This window comes from Rhinatrema bivittatum, chromosome 5 (genome assembly GCF_901001135.1).
Source record: "Rhinatrema bivittatum chromosome 5, aRhiBiv1.1, whole genome shotgun sequence".
NCBI lineage: Eukaryota > Metazoa > Chordata > Amphibia > Gymnophiona > Rhinatrematidae > Rhinatrema > Rhinatrema bivittatum.
The window spans coordinates 45,675,040-45,697,845 of NC_042619.1; the positions used below are offsets into that span (position 1 = coordinate 45,675,040).

At 41.2% G+C, this 22,806-nt stretch overlaps 1 protein-coding gene across 1 annotated transcript in view; it reads left to right on the forward strand.

The window, feature by feature from the left end:
* TYR (tyrosinase) overlaps positions 1–22,806 on the forward strand; it is a 120,284-nt gene that overhangs the window by 46,410 nt on the left and 51,068 nt on the right. The window contains exon 3 of the mRNA XM_029601706.1: positions 3,520–3,667. Within this exon, the coding sequence (XP_029457566.1) occupies positions 3,520–3,667 (148 nt within the window). The remainder of the gene's footprint in view (positions 1–3,519; positions 3,668–22,806) is intronic.

The following is a 22,806-nucleotide window of genomic DNA, read 5'->3' on the forward strand; positions in this document are numbered from 1 at the left end:
GTTCCTCTAGCCAACACCTGCATATTATCTTTAAAACCCTTGTTTCTGTAAAGCCTGTTGCTGTCAAATGTTTTACTGTTTTTTAAACTGTTACATGTAAAGCCTGTTGCTAATTTATTGTTTCACTGTAAACCGAGGTGATGTATGTCTATACGTACCGCGGTATAAAAGAATCTATAAATAAATAAATAAATAAATAAATAAACACCTATTAGATATTCCTTCTTCCAGAGTTGCTTGGCTAGTTTCCACACATGAATATTCCTTTTCAATCCTTGGACCCACACTATGGAATTCTCTTCCCCCTATCCTCCAACTTACTCATGATTCCAAACAGTTTAGGAAACAGCTAAAAACACATCTGTTCTCTGAGGTATTCCAATGAACCTCTTTTAACAACTCCAAATAATATTGATTTGATTATAATTTTGTTCTTATTTGTTTTTAATTGTTGTTCGTTAATTTTACTGTTGTGCATGTTTTCCTGTACCCTGCTCCAGACCTTTTTGAAGCGGCGGGTAAGAAATTATATTAAATAAATAAATATAAATAAATAGATCATTATCCAGTTTTCTGTTTGTAGTGTACATTTTAATAAGAACTAATAAGAACCTATTATGGCTCAAATTTTAAATACAAGGCTGGAGTTTTACTTTTAAACCCCTCCCTAATTTAAAGAAAGGTTTCTCTTTAAAATATAAATATAGGAATGTCTGCTTGGCACATTTTATGTAAGGTATGGTAAAACAATATGTGACAAAGCATGAGACATTTAGAAATAAAAATTAAAATAATAATTGGATGTTTAGCCCTACTTTCCAAATAATGCCTAAAGCGGCTTACGGCATTATAAGTTATCCAGGTATAATAACTATGACTTTTATTAGCTGAACTTTATTTTATATATATTTATTGGTATTTTACAAAGAATACATATATATACAATAGATGAGAAGAAAAGTGATTCTCTAAAGATGGGACTGGTTATGTATCTTATGGAATTAGTGGAAGGAATATATAAGAAGACCTATTCATAATTCCTTTGATGTGGGCTAGTATGTGGATGTTTGAGTTGTTTTATTTTTAAGCTGTGTGTGTGTGTGTGAATGTGATTGTATAAGTGTTGAGATTTCAATTTTAATAAAAGGGGTTTTGTGTATTGTGTACTTGTTGCGTTGGGATGGGACAAGTGCTAGGGGACGAGAGGTGTGTGCCCCTGCGGTAGGACGTACCTCGTCTGGGAGTGGAGATGGCCAGGCCCCTGTCGACCTGCATGCCTTGGTGAGACCAACCATGCAAGGTTGGCCTCTGAGTGGTCCTCTGACTACTCCAAGCCCTTTCGGACCTGCCACAGGAAGCAGCAGAGGCGGAAGGCTGGACATGAGGCAGGGCGCAAGGTAGACGTAGGCCAAAGGCACTGGAGTTTGGATCTTGGAATAAAGGCGAGGACTTGGAGGAGACGGAGGCAAGAGCCAGGAGCTCCTAAGACCCAGACACAGTTCAAGGAAGAAGCTCGGAGATGGGACTCGGAGCCAGGTACTCAGAGATGGGACTCTGAGCCGGAGCACTGAGGCGGGACTCAGTGGAAGGGAGGTTAAAAGCCAGGATCAACAGGAGACTTGCACAGCCAAGGAGACAAGGACGTCCAGAACACTTGGAAGACGAAACATCAGGGCCACTTGGAAGATGAAGCATCAGGACCACTTGGAAGACAGAACATTAGGACCACTTGGAAGATGAGACATGGATCACTTGGAAGACGAGACATGGAATTCAAGAACAGGAACGCCAGGCAGGAACAGGAAGTGGAGGAGTTCTAGGGAGGACTAGTCCCAGATGACTAGCTCCTTGCCAAAGCTCTGAAGGAATGGCTGAAGGGCCCTTATATAGGGCAGAGACGGCAATTCCCTGGGAGGAGCTACCAGGTGGACCACACCTCCCTGTCCCTTTAAGAAAGGGAGAGAAGCACGACCTCACTCCTTAGGAGGGGCAGGAACAGGAAGTCCAGGTCCCTAGACAGCGGTGTCCCTGCCACTGCCATGCAGGAGAAGGAGAACGGGCCACAGGCAGGCCCTGACGGGCGGCGGTATGCTGTCACTTGAAGGAAGGAGTTCCGGGGTGGCCTCCTGGCCGCAGGAAAGGCCCCAGCTTCGTTGGCCTCTGGGCCGCGCTCACGAGGGAGCAGCGGCAGCACTATGATGCGGGTAAGATGGCATCGGTGGCCTTTGTGCCATGGGACAGGCCCCGGGTGCTGCGGCCTCCGGGCTGCACAGGTAAGAGACGGCTTGTGGCTCTTGCCACGGGCCGAATCACAACAGCACCTGCTTATTAATATACATTTGAGATATTTAATATGGTTTGATGTATTTTGTATTGTTGTAAGATGGCTTTACAATGAAGTTGTAATTAATTTTTCTATGTTATGCACTGATAAGATAATAAAGAATATCTATATATTTTGTATATTTGTATAACCATATTAACCTCTTTGATTTTGTTTTGGGGTATAGTTATTACACTCCTAAAAGTTCACCTTTGTCCTTCCTGACGCAGCTCGGCGAAACACGGTCCTATGTCCTTTGTACACCTGTAGAATTGGGGGACTGAATCTGTTAACATCTGCCTAGGCGACTGCTTTGTACACCTCTAGAACTGTAAAAAAGTATTCTCAATTAAATCCTTTTCAAATTTTGATGTTGTATATTGAGTGATACTCACCCTGTTAAAAATGTTTATAGTGCGAAGGAAGAAGTTTCTCTCATTATGTCCAAGAGCTCGACAATTGGGTGCTAAAATAATGATAAAATTTCCGTGTAAATGTTTTCTGAATTTTGGAAATGATAGATATATGTTTACAGAACCTGATCAGCTAGAAATTCTCCTGAATACAAAAACAGAAAATTTACCAACTCCGTCTAGTAGTACCGGGATAGTTTAAAAACCCTACTACTCTCTTAACTTTCTAGGATTTACCTGTATTCTGCTCTTATTTATTTTACTTTTGCTTCTCCCAATTGCATAGTGAGATCAGATAGATTTACGGAGTAACTGAAACAAATATTTGCTTTAGGATAATGTACATGGTGAAAATTTTTCTTTATATACTTTATGCTTACTGGTTATAGTTTTTTTTCTTTGAATGTAATATCTTATCTGAAATTTATGGTATGTATTCAATGCCTATGTAAATTTTTGAATTTAATAAATAGATAATTAAAAAAAAAATGTTATTTTATGTACTGTTTTTTCTAACTAGGCACTTTAAGAGTTATCGCAGCACACAACTTTTTTTGTTGTTAAACCTTCCTAAACCTGATTTGATTTTGTTCAGATTCAACCAGGGGGAATCTGATGAAATTCTGCTAGATAATCTGGGAATATTCAGGATTTCAATCTATCTTGAACCTGGCTGAAGTTCACCTTCTCTGAGTTTGACTTTGCAAATTTGCATACCTCTATTGACTATGAGAGCATGTCTTTTTAAATCCATTTCTCTTTCTGTTTTCATTTCATAAACAGGATTTTCCAATCCACTTAATGGAATAGCAAACAGATCTCAAAGCAGTCTACATAATGCCTTGCATATCATTATGAATGGCTCAATGTCCCAGGTACAAGGGTCTGCAAACGATCCCATCTTTGTGATTCACCATGCTTTTGTTGATAGGTGAGTTAAAATCCTAATCTTTGCAAAATTAATATTTCAACATTTGTAGATAATCAAATTACATTCATACAGTCTTTATTGAATTTTATTTTTAACAATAGAAATTTCAGGCTGTTTAAGATATTGGTAATGTAGCATAGTTTTTATTGGTATTAAATCTTCCATAAACTGCTATTAATCAAATTGACTTAGGAAATAGCCACTGCTTATTACTGGCTTCAGTAGCATGAGATCTATTTAATGTTTGGGTACTTGCCAGGTACTTGTAGCCTGGATTGGCCACTGTTGGAAATAGGATGCTGGGCTTGATGGACCCTTGGTCTGACCCAGCATGGCAATTTCTTATGTTCTTACGTTTAGCTCTGATTCTTCTAACATAGGCATAAGTAAATTTCTCATCTTCCCTCCCTCACTGCCCCCTCCCAAAAACACACACAATACACAAGTTAATGAATTTAAACAAGGCCACAGTTTATTGTCCCCACAGAAATGAAGGCAACCTGAGCCCAATATGCAATGTAGATCAAACTCCCCCAAAACTACCAACTACCCCTTTTCCTGGCTTTGGAGTGACCTGCAGCCTCATCCCAGAAGTATGCCACCAACAGCCTCCTCTGGCTGCCAAGGATGCTCCAGCAAATCGCCGCCACACACCAAGACCTCACTGCCACAACCCAACATGGGACATCCTGTAGCACGGCCAATGACAACGCCATCCTGCCACTGCCAAGGGTAACAGCCACCCCTTCTCCCCTCCCACACACACACACACACACATATGTACAGGATCACCAAATACAGCCAGCCAACATATGAAAATAACCAGTTTATATATCACAGTTAATCAGGACTTGAGTCACCCACCACTGAGAAAATGTAAACAAGGTGCAATGAATATCAGAAGGGACAGAGTGAGGGAGACGAATAATGAACAGGGAAGAAATGGGAAAAGATGGGCAGGAACTTGCACCTTAGCTTAAGAGGAATATTAATATCCCACCCCAGGCTCAAACCCCATGAGGGGCTGCTCTAACTCCTGCAGGTTTCAAAACCCCATGAGGGAAAAAAGGTGGCAGAGGAGGGAACAACGCAGCAATCACTATGCCCTCCACTCCCCACCCTCACAATGCACCATAAAGGAATGGCAAAGCCAGTGTAAGAGGAAGCCCAACCCCTTAATATTAATTAGCAGGCCAGGACTTTGCCCTCCCAGCCTCTTACTTAGTGTAAGTAATGCACTTTGCATTTTCTGACTGTTTCATTTAATAACGGGTTAGGAAGATAACAATGGCAAAATTCATTAAAAATGAGTGACAAAGCCTTATTGAAATGCATGTTTGACACAAACAAAGATGAATAGGCGCTAAAAATGGAGATCAATCTTCAGTAAGGCAGCAGTGGTGCAGAATAATAAACATTGACTATTGGAACAACCTAATTTGTGTTAATCTTTATCTTAATCAATGTCATTATTCAAACATTCCAGTGCAGCTAAATATTATTAAAACACATTTAAAATATTAATGGTTGATCGAACCCATAAAAGCAATTAAATGGAGAATTCAACTAATGCACAATAGCACAGTTAGTGATTTTGCATATCACTATATAAAGAATATAATGCAATAACTGGACAAGCTTTGAATTTCCATGAATTTGTGCATTTAATTAAAAAAAAACCCAAAACAACAACAACATATAACCTGGGTAGCCACGCGATGGTGTAGGGGGTAATGACCATGCGCACTTGAAACCTTAAACAACAACTGAAACAACAAAGACTTGGTGAAAGTAGGCTGCAGCTTTACTACATAAACAGGGTTACAATAAAGTCCTAGGGACCTGAACCATAACAGAGCGTACTAACCAGTGGGCATCTGGCAGGCAGTGCATCACCTCTGGACGCCAGGTCTCGCCACTGCCAAGCAAAGCCCTGTCTTTGTGAGAGGCACTCGCTCCTCATGGGTCACTCCACCAAACACAAGCAAGGTGACTGCCCACTTGGGTGACACATCCAGTCTGCCATCAACCCGGGGCCATCTGGCCCTGCAGCAGACAGTCCCTAGTAGACTAGGTACAGCATACTGGTGATACCCTGCACTGCCTCAGATAGGAAACAATCCCCCCCCCCCTTCTTGGCTCATGTACCCCTGCCCCAAAGCTGCAACAATGCAAGTATATAACAACAATGCAAGTATATAACATGCAACAAACAACTTCTTATATAGGCAATGCTGACTAAGCTACTAAGTGAAGGTACTGGGAGGGAGGTTGGGAACAAGGAAGCAACTTTCAGCAAGGGGAGCAGGAGCAAAAGGGATGGATTAGGCTCAATATCCCCAGTCAAGCCTCTCTGTGCTGCAGGATCCGACCCTCAGCCCACCCCCCTGGTTTGAAGCGCCCAATGGGGCAGGTAGGTGCTGCCCCAAATCGATTTGTTCCTCCCCAGGACCTCCCCATACCGCCCCAATTGGCTCTCCCCCCTTTTCCTTCCTTGCCCTCCCGACATCATGGCACCAGCGTTTGATGCCACCACCTCAAAGGTGGAACATCAAGCACGCATCAATGTGCCAACGTTGATGCACCACGATGCCACCGCCCTGCGCTGTATCATCATGAGGTAAGTGCACTGGCCGAACTTTCCCCCACTGGCTCCAGGCCTGGCGCCAAGTTATTTGTGTCGTCTAGACACCATCCTAACCTGGCACCACGTTTTCTGTTTTTATCAGTTTTTTTCCTTTGGTTTTGTAATAATTTACATCACTTCAATTGATCTTGCAACAAGGATGTTAGTGAAAACATACATTATGAAATATCTGTATTGATGCTGAAAAGGTTTTGCACTAATATTACACTGCAGGGAGCACTGTAATATTAAATGCACATCACATTGGTTTACTAGAAATGTCTCCTATTGCTCTCAAAATCATGCAATATGATTATATTGTACATTTATTGCATTATCTACATGATTATGTTGGGGAAAGTGCTTCTGAGCATGCTTGCTAACTATAGACATACCGGGCTCATAATAACCAATTAATCTTACCTATCTCTCAGATTGCATCATCTCGTGAACATAGACTGCTGTGGAATGGATGTGCATGGTCATTACTTCTCCCCATTCCCAACACACACACACACACACACACCACCTCTACCAGTAGCCAAGAATAACGCTTTCAGGATTTCTAAATTCACAATTCCCAACAGGTAATAGACATGAAAATAGATTTAACAGAAGTGTCAATTCAGGATATGCAAAAAAATACGTTTCCTTTCACAAATTATGTTGTGAGAAATTGTTACCTATAACAAAAAATTGTGTCTTAAATGTTACTGTGAAATAATGGTGCATATAAAGAAGGGGATTCTCAGGTCAGTTCTATGGTTCAGGCCATAGTGTTGCATGCAGTGATGTAGAGAGCTGATGTTCTTTCCCTGTTTTCTATATTGCATATTGAGTCAGAGAAATGCTGCCCCAATGATGTGTACAAGACTTTCTTTCAGATCTGCTAATTATAATGTAATAAATATGCCAAATGTATTGTCTAAAAATGGGAATTTCATCGTCTCAGTTCCTAATCCTCCTTTTCGTTGGAGATGAATGAGAACTCATTCCCCAAAAGGGAAACTGATGATCTCCCTATTCCCGCTCTCAGTGAGAGATACCTTTTCCTTCAGCTGACAATGAACTGAGTCTCTGGACCCTAGAAGTACTCAGAGAAGAAAAGGAAATTCTCAGGAAAAAGGGGAAACCAAAACCAAAGAAAGCTTTCCAAAAAACCATGGTAAATTAAGCCAAGGTACTCTGTCTTCTGTGTCTCACTCAAGGCTCAATCCCAAAGACCCCAGGGCTCTTAAGCAAGGAAAATAAACCAAAAGTAAGCAGCAAAGAGACATGCCACTCCTGAGAGGTCCAACCAAAATATTCCCCTGGTGGCAGGGGAATATATACTCAGAGCTCACCATCTTAGGTCCCACACTTGGGACCTGAAACCCAATAATAAACTACTTCTGTGCCTGCATAGTAAAATAGCAGAGATCCTTTAGGGAGGAGCTCCTTTAGGGAGGAGGAATAGCCTAGTGGTTAGAGCAGTGGACTATGAACCAGGAGACCAGGGTTCAAGTCCTGCTGTCACTCCTTGTGACCTTGGGCAAGTCACTTTACCCTACATTGCCTCAGGTACAAAAAACTTAGATTGTAAGCCCTCTGGGGATAGAGAAATACCTACAGTACCTGAATGTAAACCGGTGTGATCTCAATTGAGAGGAATGTCGGTATATAAAAAAAAATAATAAATTAAAAAAAATCTCTACACATACTTAACTTTATCTGAGTATATTCAACAAAAAACGAGTGTGTAAAAATCCTACTAAATATCAGGTACCAGTTATGCACATAACTTATCCCAGATTAATTTGCCACTTGCCGCCTCTTTGAATATTGCCCTCTGAATACTTGGACTAGGGAATGTAACCACATTTTCATTAACATGTATACATGATCACTAGTAGAAGAGGCAAATCAAATCATTCCATGAAATAAAATATAGGCAGGTGGCATATGATATTGATATTCAACGTCAAAAAAAGTGCAAAAGTAGTAACCAGACAACAATCCACCAGGCACGGTTACATACTGAAATAAAAAGATCAGGTTATCATGGTTTCCATGTCAGAATTCTGCTTCATGTGATTATTTAAAATTAAAATAACATTCATCGATGCAAAATTAAAGAGACCAATGATCAAAGCTGCGATCTTAAATTTAGAAACTCCTTGCAGCATTGTGTAGTGGTCTTTGCCAAATCGGGGTCAAAGAGGATTTTATTGCTTTCAGTCAGGATATTTGTTTTCTTCCTTCCTGCAGTTAAAATTTCTATAGTTTGTGGATAGCAAAGTACTTCTATTTTCACTGGATGCGGGTACTTTGCATTTTTTAAAAGCCTCAAAGGCATCCTGTGTGAGCATTCTATCTCAAAAGGGGAAGTATATTTAATACCTAAATAGGACAGTATCATATTTTCAAAGTATGCCATTATATCTGTACCTTCAATATCTTTTCGAAGTCCTAGGATCCAAATGTTGTTTCGCCGATTCCTGTTAGAGAGAGTCTCTACATCATGTTGCAACACATCAATTTTACAAAATGCAATTTGTAAGTGCAACACAGCTTCTGTGGTTGATGCCGTTTGTTTCTCTACCTCTTCCAATTATACCGAGTATGTGGAGATCTTGGAGAACGGTTCCACAGCTTCAGATCTGATATCGCACATAGTAGACATATTTATCTTTCAATACTTCTTTTAGCTGAAGAATTTCAGCCATTACACTGTCCTGCAGGTGTTGTTCCATATTGGGTTTGGGAGACTGGGACTTCATTGGCGACAGAGGATCATGTTTAGTTTGCTTAGTGCTTGAGGCAATTGTGAAGGTTGCCTCAATCTTCCCACTTTTCACAGCTGATATTTTTGAGCTGTCAGTAGTAGTCTTGTTTCCCTTTGGTGAAAGCAACAAAGAAAGTGCAAAAGCCCCTGCAGTAATTTTTGCACAACATTTTACTGTCACAATTTTTTTCTGTGGAATGTTTTTCCCTTCTGGAACTTGCAGAAAATTGAAGTAATGGTTATTAGCATGCACTGTTTCATAAATGTCCGAGCAAATTGACGTGCAGACTTTTCACTAGATATGTACTACTGTTTGTTTTGTTTCATTCACCGTGCGCTAAATTTTTAGCAGGCACTAAATAAAATTAGCACACTATGTAGCACACTAAAATGAAATGATATAAAATGAAACAAACTACATATTTTTTAGCTGTATACCTCTACTGTTTGAATAATTTGCTTAGCCTTTAAATCTGGCCTTTACTAGCAGTAGGCCACATGCATTCAGTCACTTGTATCCTCTTAGCATCCACCTCATTTGCACAGACATTTCCAAAGTCAATGAGAGAGAATGACATATTTATCATTTCTCTAATTCCATTTGGATTAACTGAGCAACACAAAGTTAAGATGACTTGCCCAGGGTCCAGCCTTAACTTTCTAGATACTTTATCAACCCTGCAGCAGCAGCAGGAACATTTGTGTAAAAGCCAAGTGTTCTTTAAAAGAGACCATAGCAAGGTTCTCAGGTAATACTCCTTTTCAAGTAACATATTATACTTTTTAAGGTCCTTAGGTAAAGGGATGGATAAAGCTTTACAAACTATGCCAATGTAAAACTGTGAAGACTCTAACATTACAATTGTAATGAAATCTCAGGTACAGATTGAAAAATCACTTCTGGAAAGCAATCTAAAAGTATTTGTATTTCCTGCATTGATTTTTCTTTTTTGCATCTGACCTTCAGAGAGATTCTTTTCTATATATTTTAGAAACTGACTCTGCTAACAGTTTGTCTGCAGCCCATAACTACATGCAAGACACACAAACAAACTTGCCAGCAAGTCACTTTCTTCTTTAGGAACATAAAATAGATTAATGCAGCTATTAAAAATGACTAACAAATGCTGTTGCTACAGTGGTATATGAAATCATTATAAAGGGTTTATCCTGAAGTATACTAAAACAAAGCGCAGTGATGACTGCACTTCCATTATTTTTCAAAAGGTTTTATGGTAGAAAGCATGATCAACCACTAACATTTTCACTGGCATCAAGATTGTGTGGGTTTTTTTTCTTTTGCTTTATGTTGAAATTAAAAGAGAATTATGAGCAAAGATAAGTTGTGCATACCTCCTATAAAAAGTGCTCATCTCTTACTTAAACAGTATCCCCTACATATATGTTATATGTTACATATAACATATAACATATGTTATATGTTATATGTTACTCATATGTCAAGAAACGCTGTTTAATGTAACGCCTTTATTGCGACAGTTTTGTTCTATGTAAACCGACCTGATTCGATACTTGTATTGAGAATGCCGGTATATAAAAATCCGAAATAAATAAATAAATAAATATACAGTTTCTATCCTTTCAAGTCCAACAAGGTTGATTTAGTTGAGCTTCCCTGTTAAAGTGGGGATAGGGTTGCCAACTGGATCCAGAAATTCAGGACAGGTTGATCCAGTCCTGGTTTTACCTCATTGCATGCTGGGACTTATTCTGATTTCCCTATTGCATTCCCTAAGAAAAGCAAGACTATAAGAATTAAAGCAGTACTGGAGCAACCTGTCCTGAAAATCTGGAGCCAGTTGGCAACCCTAGTTGGGGATGGAGTAGAGAAGTCAATCTTTAAGAACTGTTTAAAAAAAAAATGTATTTCCCCCAACAGAACATCCAATATTTGATGTAAGTTGCAATTGGAGAGTTAATGAAAATTAAATTATCAAAACAAATCAGAAATTACTAGTGTCCAGACTGAATCGTGCTCGACAATCACAAAAGTTGGATCAGTCCATATCTAGTGAATTAATTTAGCATTTACTCTTTATAATCTATAAACAATGAAGTCCATGTTCAAAAAATGTATCTGGGTAACTTTGGGAATTTTCTGGACAAATCTTTGGTTTCAAATTTTCCCCTGCTCTGTTTTTAAATTTTGTCAGGGTAAATTATTACCTAGACAAAATTTAAAAAGGCAATGATGGGGCATTGTAGAAGGAGGTCTTAACTTTAGCTGGTTAGTACTGATATTCAACATTATCCACAGGGCCAGTGGAAGAGTATTTGGCATTCTAGGCAAACCTTCGGGTCATGCACATCCCACCCAACTTATCTATTGGCGCATTTCCTGCCCAAAGCTCCATCCTACTGGAAGAAGTAGCTGCAACATAGCACTTCTTTCTTTGATGGCATTAGCTCTGATATAGCACCCTTCTGGACCATGCGTTGGTGGTATTTTGCCATCCCCAAAATGCTGGCATTCTAGGTGACCACCTAGACAAAGTTTATCCTAGATAAAGTTATCCAGATATGCCTTGTCATGTTGGAGTGCTATCCTTAAGTCATCCAGATAACTATATCCAGACAAATTTATCTTTAGCCAGGTATACTCATTGGAACACATATCTGGTTGCATTCTGCTAAATATTCAAGTACAATTACTGTTATGTTTGACTGGCTGCGGAATAGAACCAAGTCCGGCCTCACTCACCCTTTAGATGCGAGCAGCCTCCAGCACAGCTCAGATGCCACCGGTCCTGCCTTTAGCAGCAAGAATGCTGCCATGCTGCTGCCCACTTTGCTGGGCAGCAGCTTCCTGGGCATGCCACCCTTTTCAAGTCCCTGTGGTGGGAAACGGACCCAACGCTGCACCACGATGACATAACATGGCTAGGCACTTAAGTCCCAGCCGCACTCCCTATCTCACCTCAGCAACGGGTCTCCTGCCTTCACAGTATGTGTTCCTAGCCACATGTCTTCCTTACCTCGTCTCTTCAGCCCAGTCTTGGCTTATCTTTCCAGCCTGCTCTGCCTTGTCTTGCCCAGCCCAGCCTTGCCTCATCTCATCCAGCTTCCTCTGCCTCATTAGTCTCTCTCGCTTTGCTCCTGTCTTCCCCTCGGACTGATTTCTGGACCTGAACCTTGCCTGGACCGTGAGTATTCTTGTTTGCTGCCCGCCTTTGACTCTTGCTTGGCCCCTGATACTCTACCTCACTATACCCTGAGAGACTTTCGCCTAAAACCTGCCAGCCCTCAGAACCCAAGAGCTCAACCTACAGGGAAGGGGGCTGGTATAGGTGAAGCTCCTGACCAGTCTCACCCCAAGGTATGTCTGCCAGCTGTCGGTGTGGGCCTAGGAAGTTCTCTCCCTAGGCTGTGCCAACCATACCACAGCAGCAAAGTTCCACTTTCATTACAGTTACCAGGGCAAATTTACCCAGATAACTTTCCTACTCCTTGGCTTGCTCAATGTGGGCCTTATATTTCTGAAACCTTCAATACAATTTTAGTAAGCTTAAATGCCAAACCGGATAGAAATCATATGATATGTCAGAATCAAATCAAATAATTATTTTTGTTGATCAGTTATGATTGTCTGATTTTTGCCATAGTGTTGCTTGGCCAAAGTTCCATATCTGAACAATTAAAGAACAATATTTGAAAGGGTTTCATCTTATCTCTTTTACCCGTCTGCCTACAGCTGTAAGCAACATCCTGACTTTGTTAGTATTTACTGCAATGATGCCTAGTATAAAATCCATATCAATATATCTCTCCAAATGTGATATTTCTATTTCAAATTTGTTTTCATTGATTGAGCAATGCTCAACCTTTTCAGGATATAAAGTAAATTGGAAAGACAGCAAAGGTCCTACCACTAAATGTAGTTTTCCTTTTAGAGGAAACTTGGATTGATTCAAATATCTGAAATTGATTTAAATCAAATTTATAATCCAAATTAAAGGATCATCTTGGTTACACATTCATTTAGCTAGGCATTCAAATAAGTCATAGATATAAACAATGCATAACAAGCAAATATTTTTCAGTTTTAGAACAAAAGCTCTTGATATGAAACTTAAAGGATGTAGATGTAAAAGTTATAAATAAAATCAATTCTGGCCTATCAGAGCACATACTAGGGACTTCCTGTGACTGAATGGAGGGGTAGTCTAGTTGACATACTTGTCTCATTTGATATAACTGCTCACAGCTGGTAGTAAAGCAGGCAGTTCAGTGCTAACCTGTGCTTTTTGAGAGAGGGATTAGAGGTTGTGCAGCACGTGTTTTGTGAAAAGCCATGTCAGTTGGCACTTTAAGTTTCTGTCTATGCCGTCTGTCTATATAAAAACAAGACTCTGCTCTGGCCTATAAGGGCAACACACTAAGGATTTCCTGTGACAGTGTGGAATGGCAGTCTAGTTTGTATACTTGACTTATTTGATATAACTGCTCGCAACTGGTAGTAAAGCAGGCAGTTCACTTCTTTTTAATAGAGGGATTAGTGGTTGTGCAGGCTAGGTTTTGTGCAAAACCATATCAGTTAGCAGTTTAGAACTCTCCCACCCTAATCCTCATTCACTCACCTCAGATTCCTGTCCACCTTATACTTCCTAAATTTCACCACACCCACCTCCTATTGCACCGGAGGTGGACTCTTGGGCCGAGGTGGGGTTGGCGCTACCCGTAGGAGGGATCCTACAGGTCCCTACCATCGGCAGGCAGAGTGGGCTGAAGGACGTAGGCCGGCTGGTGCTTCACCAACACCAGCCCTCATTCCCCGCGGGTTGAGCCTTTGGGTACTGGGGCCAGCTGGACTTAGGTGGGTCTCTGTATGTCGTCATCGATGGAAGGATCGACAGGTCAGCCCAGAGGCAGCAACAGTGGAATGAAGAAATCTGTACTGGATGAGGCGGAATCCCGGAGACCCGGGCGCCAATAGAACCAAAGTCAGACAGGGAGCGTCCGAGCAAGAACAGGCCGAAGCCTGAATAGGCCAAGTCCAGGACGTAGACTGAAGAAGGTCTCAGGGCAAGCTGAAGTCAGGGCCGGCGGTAATCAGGAAGCAGTGGCAAGGTAAAACTGAGGTCTGGACGAGGAGAGAGTCAATGACGTAGTCAGACAATGCAGAGATCCGGGTTTGGAGAGAGTCAACAGCGTGGTCAGGCAAAGCAAGGGTTGTGTCCGAGAAGGCAATCCGAGTGTAGGTTAGGAATCAGGAACGAGGAAATCAGGAACAGGAATCAGCGAGGAACAGGAGCCAGGAATGAAGGAGAATCACCAGGAGGCAACGAGTACACGACCAGGGTGGAGATCTGTTGCAAAGGCAATTCTTAGGAGCAGAGCCTGACCTTAAGTACCGGGACTCCGCTGACATCATCATCCGGGGCCACGGCCAAGATCCCGCCGCTGGCCCTTCATAAGACTCAATGGTGCGCCTTTATGTGCCTAAGGAGGGGCACAGCACTGGACCGCAGCGTCTCTCCGCGGGCCACTTGGAGAGGCCCGACACGGAGCACAGGGATCTGCAGCTGAGACTGAGGCCCCGGGGGCAGCCCGAGGATGGAACCGGCAGCCCACCGCCGCCAGGGATGAGGAACCAGGCACTGGATTCGTCTGAGAGAGGTGAGGGGGCTGGGCCGCGGGTCTGCCACAGTCGGCACACGTAACACCTCCTTTCCTGTTTTCATTATTTCTTTAATTTATCCTAACACATGTTTAACACTTTAACATAGAACAAAACAATTTATAAACCCTCGGGTTTTCATACTCCATTGAGTATCTGCCACCTTTCACTCCTTAACAAATAAGCGATAAAGCCAGTATTTCTCAGGGCTTTCCATAGGAAGTTGTCAGTGCTAGCCTGTGCTGCATAGGCTTGTGCAGGCCATTTCAGTTGGCCATTAAGGTGTCTGTCTATGGTGTCTGTTTGTATATGGACTAAGAATAAGAGGGAGGAAGAGGAAGCCTACAAAAAAGCACCATACTACGGGCTAGAAAAAGAGAGGAAAAGGAAGCTTAAAAAATATCAGCCAAAAGGATAACTGCAACATACCACCATAATGTGCTTCAAGAAAGCTACCCTACCTGTACAGGTGATTTGGGGCAGAAGAATACCCTAACCACCTAAACAATTTCATACAAAGCATATTCTCCCTATCACTCCACAACAGAAGAACTGCACCTGACCTAAACAAATCACTCTTCCTTCCCTATAGCTTTGCCTTCTCAATGGATATTCACTCAATGGAACTTTTCAATTTGCCTTCTCAATGGATATTCACTCAATGGAACTTCACAGCGGTAAGCAAAATCAAACTAGTTCATCCTCAAACACCCACCAGCGTCCTTCCTTTCGACTTCTATGTGGCACACACAGTGCAGCCTCACCAAACATTAACCATACAAACCACCAGTCATCCTATCCTTCTTCAGACGTCTGCAGACAAACAGACAATACAAACAGATAATCAGACAATACAGCACAAACAACTAGACATTCAAACTAACGAAACAAGACTTCCAGACGCCACAACTTAAACAACTACTACACAGACAACTCAACTTCCACTCAGACAACCAGATGCAAAAACTCAGACAACAACTCAGGCAAAAACTCAGGCAACAACTCAGGCAACAACTCAGGCAACAACACGCAACAACTCAGGCAACCAGACGCAACAACTCAGGCAACAACTCACCTTCTACTCACAAACACCAACAATACTCCTAACAATGCAAACAATGTGCCACGGTCTCCCAATTCCGATTCTCCATCATCGAACGCTACTCACAGGAAAATCAACCATACTCTACAATCAACGCACCTACAAATCCCTTATCCCTATCATGATTGCTCCAATCACCCAACTTCTAGGATTTACTCTTTTTTCACTGATTCTATTTAATGCACAATCTCTGTCCAAGAAATCACTGATCTTAAATGACCTTCTCCTAGACGCGAACCCAGACCTCTGTGCTATAACAGAAACGTGGCTAAAATCTACAGATACAGCTTTAATTAATCAGCTACCAACTCAGACCTATGACTTCTTCTCCATCCCTCGACAGAAGAAAAGGGGTGGGGGTATTCTCCTAGCAGCTAAAAAAGATCTCAGATTCTCACACCACCCAATTAAAACAGACTCAAAACTAGAAACAGGCTTGTTCAAATCTGACACTCTCCAAATCCTTCTAGTATACGCCCCACCTGGCCTCCTAGAAGCAGATGCATCACCTATCCTAGAAATCATAGCAACTTATCTTAAACCAGACTCTCCAACAATAATCCTAGGAGATTTTAATTTACACGTCGACAACCCCACACTCTCAACCAGCTGTGAAACATTCCTTACCGCTATGTCCGCAATGGGATTCAAACAAATAATCAATGAACCTACGCACAAGGCAGGTCACACACTGGACCTTATCTTTATGAACTCAGGTATAAGACATTCTACACACCCTACATGCAAACCAGTTCCCTGGTCAGACCATTCACTAATCTCCACCACCTTTTCGACGACCCAAATGAGCAACAACCACCCCCCCTCAACACTCATTTCTCCACAGAAAAGTATGCTCATCTGACGATCTCAGCAATCATCTAATCACGGATCTCTCACTCATCGACATCACGACACCTAATTCAGCCATAAACTCCTGGTCAACAATAACAGAAAATGTGGCAAACAAACTATGTCCACTGATAACAAAAAAAGTCAAACAAGGTGCGTCAAAAAAGCAGCCTTGGTTTACAAACGAACTTAAAAACCTCAAACTCAATTTACGTCAGAAAGAAAGTAAATGGCGTAAAACCCCTTCCCCTACTACACTTTCTTCTTACAAACTCGCCCTCCACTCATACAAGAGTTCCACCTTAAAAACAAAAAGAGACTACTACGCACATAAGATTCATGACATTATCTTTGACCCCAAAGCGCTTTTCACTTTCGTCTCCAATTTAACACAGGCCAATACTCCGGACATACCATCCAACCAAGCTCAATCAAAAGCTGATGAGCTGGCACTCTTCTTCAGTAATAAAATTACAAACCTCCTAACACAACTTAAGCCCTATACAGGCACTCCAGACAGCACTTACGTATTCCACAACAAGGAAATATCCCTACAATCTTTTGAACTCACCACCTCCGCAGAGATCCAAACACTTCTGAAGAAAATGAAACCTTCTTCTCACCCCTTCGACCAAATCCCATCTAAATTACTACTTCTAATCCCAGACACCATTAACAAATCTCTAGCGGACATCATAAACTGCTCATTCACCCAGGGTTACTATCCAGATGACCTTAAACTAGCATCCATCAAACCGCTTCTCAAGAAACCTAATTTGGACCCCAAAGATCCTAACAGCTACCGTCCAATTTCCAATCTTCCTTTCATTGCCAAGGTGATGGAGAAACTAGTAAACTCGCAATTATCGGATTACATAGAAGAACACAAAATTCTATTCTCTACTCAATTCGGCTTCAGAAAAGCCTCAAGTACCGAATCACTACTCATCTCACTTACGGACTACCTGACTTTAGGCCTCGACAAAGGACAGGCCTTCCTATTGATCCTATTAGATCTATCGGCGGCTTTCGACACTGTAAACCACGCCATATTACTAAACCAGCTGGCGAACATCGGTATTGCAGGATCAGCGCTGTCTTGGTTCAAGACTTTCTTAGAGAACAGAGGTTTCAAAGTTAAAATCCACAACAAAGAATCCCATAGATACCCATCTTCACAAGGAGTTCCTCAGGGTTCCTCCCTCTCACCTACACTCTTCAACTTATATCTTCTCCCGCTTTGCCAACTTCTAAACAAATTGAACCTAATACACTTTATTTATGCCGACGACGTCCAGATTGTGATCCCCCTTAAAGAATCCATCAACAAAACTCTAGAAATGTGGGAAAACTGTTTTCAAGAAATTAATGACCTTCTATCCAGCTTAAACCTAATTCTTAACCAATCAAAAAGTGAATTCCTGCTAATCTCTCCAGATAACTGCAAAATCACCACGAACCCGCCAGCTAACTTACAAATCTCAAAAGTAAGAGATCTAGGAGTTTCGATAGACAACCGGCTAAACCTAAAATCATTTATTAATCAAACAACTAAAGACTGCTTCCACAAACTTCACACATTAAAAAGAATAAAACCCCTATTTCATTTCCATGATTACAGAACAGTGCTCCAAGCAATAATCTTTGCGAAAATAGATTACTGCAACGCTATTCTACTAGGCCTCCCATCATCCCATACTAAACCTCTCCAAATGATTCAGAACACGGCAGCAAGAATCCTAACGAACAAGAGGAGAAGAGATCACATTACGCCAGTACTTAAAGACCTTCACTGGCTGCCAATCCACTACAGAATAATACATAAATCCCTCACCACAATCTTCAAAAATATTCATGGAGTAGCTCCTCTCAATCTACAAATAGCTCTCAAAAAACACTCCTCCAACAGACCCATAAGAGAAGCTTACAGAGAATATCTACAGGTACCACACGCCAATACCACCCAACATACAACACTGAGAGACAGGGCCTTCTCTACAGCAGGTCCCCCACTATGGAACTCAATACCCTTAGAATTACGACAGGAACCATGTCTTCCAACCTTCAGAAAGAGACTTAAGACATGGCTGTTCATGAAAGCCTTTCTGGACCCTGACTGATGCTCGACCGCCAAATACAGCAAGACTGATTATCACCCAATAAACTGATACAGACTTACCAACCACTGCACGTTCTACTTCTTGTTAAACTTCTTGTTAAACTTCTATCATCCTCTTCTTCTACTCCTAGTTAGAACAATCCTTGTTTTATTGTAACTGCTTTTTCTGCGCACTTGTTATAATTTGTTATATTTTGTAAATGTATACTCATGTTATAGTTAAGTACGTTTATAATTTATTGATCACCCCTTGTTTTATGTAAACCGACATGATACGAACTCCGTGAATGCCGGTATAGAAAAAAACTCAAATAAATAAATAAATAAATAAATAAATATTCTGCAAATTGGAAATCATATCTAATCATAGACCTTGGTGAGGAATTCAGACTCTATATCCTAGGTCTTACTGAAACCTGCATAAGAGAAGGTGACAGTTTGACCCTCACTTATCTCTGTCCACGTGGTTACCAAATCCATCACACACCCCAACCCATGGGCCATGGAGGGGAATTGCTACCAAGCAAATAGATAACTCTAACTGCCTAATGTTGAAGTTCTAAGGCAACAAGGCACCAAAACTTGTCATTATTTAGTACCATCCACCAGATAATCAAGCTGACTCCTTTCTTAAACTCTCTGAATTCCTTTATGATATTGTTGCTACGTACAAACTGTTGGGATTATGAAACTTTTAACTACGACACGCAGGCTCTTCTGAAAGATATCGCCTCCACCTTCCAATGCAACATGAACAATCTAGGTCTCACTCAGTTAAGATTCCTACAACTGAATCAAACCAAAAAATAAATAAATTGAACTGAAAAACAAAAACAAAAAGTCCATGAAATGAAAAAGTGAATGAACCAAAAATCTGGGGATTGCAATAAGTTTAATTTATTTCCTTAGAGGTAAATTTTAAAAGCCCGGCACGTGCCAAAAGCAGGAGACACATGCACAAGTCGGGTTTGAGCGTGTCCACCGGATTTTAAAAGCCGCCCAGATGTGCGCATATCGCCCGCCGCACACACATCTCAAAAGTTTTCAGAAAGGGGTGGGGGCATGGCATGGTCTGGGTAAGACATGGGCATTTTGGGGCATGGCTAAGAGATGTGCGTGTAGATACTTATTCGCCTGGGCACACGCCCAGATCCCCTGCTGTGTACGTTTACTTCTGTTAGGTGTAAGTTGAAATAAAGAAAAGAAAAAGAGCCATTTTTCAGGGGTTTAAAGGGTCTGGGGTAACTGGAGAGAGTGCAGACTAACAAACCAGGGGTCTTTAAAGGACCTAGCTGTTAACTGGGCAAACTGGTGGCCGAACTGGTGAAACTGGCAATGGCGCCATTTTGATTACTGGCAGCTGATGGCCCAAGTGCAGGAGATCACTCCCGGACCCCCGCTGGACCACCAGGGGCTTTTGGCAAGTCTTGGGGGACCCCCCCAAGACTTGCCAAAAGTCCAGCAGGGGTCCGGGAGCGACCTCCTGCACTCGGACCGTCGGCTGCCAGTATTCAAAATGGCGCCAATAGCCTTTGCCCTTACTATGTCACAGGGGCTACCGGTGCCATTGGTCAGCCCCTGTCACATGGTAGGAGCACAAGATGGTGCCGGCCATCCAGTGCTCCTACCATGTGACAGGGTCCAGCCAATGGCATGGATACCCTGTCACATGGTAAGGGCAAAGGGCCATCGGCGCCATTTTGATTAGTGGCAGCCGACGGCCCGGGAGCGGGAGATCGCTCCAGGGACCCCCACTGGACCACTAGATACCTGTAAAAAGTTTTTTTTGGGGGGTCAGAAGGGTGGGGGAAGCTAAGGGATTAGTTTTAAAGGGTCGGGGTGGGTTTAGGGGTTATTTTTGGGTGCCGTTTTTCCCGCCCTCCCCCAAAACAATAAGAGAACCCCCACGATCAATATCGTGGGGTTTTCCTATCATTTTGTAATTCATTACTGAAGGGTTTTTATACTTCTTGTCAGATCCTGTGATGTGCAGTATGTGATAATTTCAGCAGGATCAGTTATTAATGCTTATACTTGATTGGTAATGAACTAAGATTTTTCATTTTTTTATCACTCTTATCAAGTCAGTTTTCTTTCCAGATAATGAACATTAATATCATTTGATGTTAAGAAAACTTGTATCGATTTTTTAATTAAAATCTTACATTATTTCAAGCTATTTTCTTTATTTTAATAACAGATATTAACTTCTATCTGGGGAATAGGCATTTTGTTTTCCCTTTTTAGTTTAACTAGATTTATTTCCACTGTATTAAAAAAATAATAGATTTGGTTTAAATCCTTTGGGAATGATTGCTAGTTTAATCAAATTTCAAAATATAAAGCATCCTTTGATAATTTATATTAGGATGAAATGCTTGACTTTGGCACAAATCTTTTTCCTTTATATAATTTGGTTTTCTGTTGTTTTTCTCCAAAGCAGAGATATAGAGAAGAAGAAAAATTCAGGTATATAATACAAAGGAATATGTAGAAAGAAGAATACAGAATAGTATAATGGCCTTTAGTAATCATTCATAGACATTTTACATGTTACTCAACCTAGTCATAATTGATTCAAAATCACTTGGCAATTATTTTCAAATCTTATGCCTTTAGAAAACCTTGAAGGGTAATTTTCAAAGGCATTTTCCTGAGTAAAACAGTGCTTTACCTGCAAAACTGATTTGCTATAAAATTGCCCACCCAAAATGTGGATAAACTTATGCACATATATCTTGTACGCATGTAAGCTTACCCGGACTCAGTGGAGGTGATTCCAGAGTCAGAGTTGGGGAGCTGCTTGGACTTACGTGCATACTTTTAGATTTTCAAAAATATGTACGTAAATTTCCTCAAAACGTTTGTGCATGCAGATTAGCCAGTGTAACGCGTGCAGCTAGTTTTGAAGCCATCATTTTCAAAGCGAACATATGTACATATGTTCACTTTAAAAAGTGATATAACTTATGCATGGCTTTTCTGACTTTCTTATGTGAGCTGTTACAGAATTACCCCCTTCCAAAACTGAATGGCAAATACGCATATAAATTATACCAGTTTTCAAAGCAGACTTACGCATATAAATCCACTTTGAAAATAATCCCACACAAAACACCTCCTTTTACGTGCACAGAAAATTTTCAGAGAAAAGTACATGCATATTTTTGATAATCCAAAAGTTATGAGTATAAATCCAAACCCCTCCCCAATTCCCACCACAGGAACGCCTCCTCTCAGACTAGGTAAGCTTATGTATGAGTAAACAGGGCATATGCATATAGGTTTACCCATATATTGGGCAGGCAATTATGTAAAAGGCCATTTCTATAGATATAACACCATTTTACCCAGGGAAATGCCTTTGAAAATTATCCTCTTTGTGTTGATGTATGTTAAGATTAAATAGTAGCAACCAGGTTTTAGTAGATATGGTTTAGAAGAGTCCTTGTTTTTGAATCAGATCCTAGGAAACTATATCCTTAGATCCATGGATGAAAAAATAAGCCCACAATACTGCAGAGCACATCAGTAAGCATAGAACAACTTCTCTGTCTCTGTCCTCATTTTTCTTTTGGGTTTCTGTGGCACGTAGCAAGTGGAAATACTGTCCTGTTGGTATAAGATGATCAAACTCTCAAAAATGCAGAACATTAGACAAATACAAGCAACTGAGAAATTCCCTCCACCCCTTTCAATTATGTGAAATATATTTTAAAAATTAGGACATCCTGATTACAAAGCTCTCTACCCCCTTGATGGAGTAAAGCCCAGTGCAATGGGAAATTCCCTGTAGAATAGTTAATCTATCAGTACAGCTGGATTAGCTTTTCTGGATCCTACCATCGCAGTAGTCTCTATCAGACACCAGAACCGATCAGTAACCTTTTCTATTAAAAATTCATCCCAGTGCGTCACATGATGTGATATGAGCAGTAGGACGTGTTTGCCTGCTGCTATAGGGCCACAGTCCCTTTATCACTTCCGTTTAGACCTCGTATTGCATTAAGTTATGGTTGCTTTCATCCTGCTGACACCCGA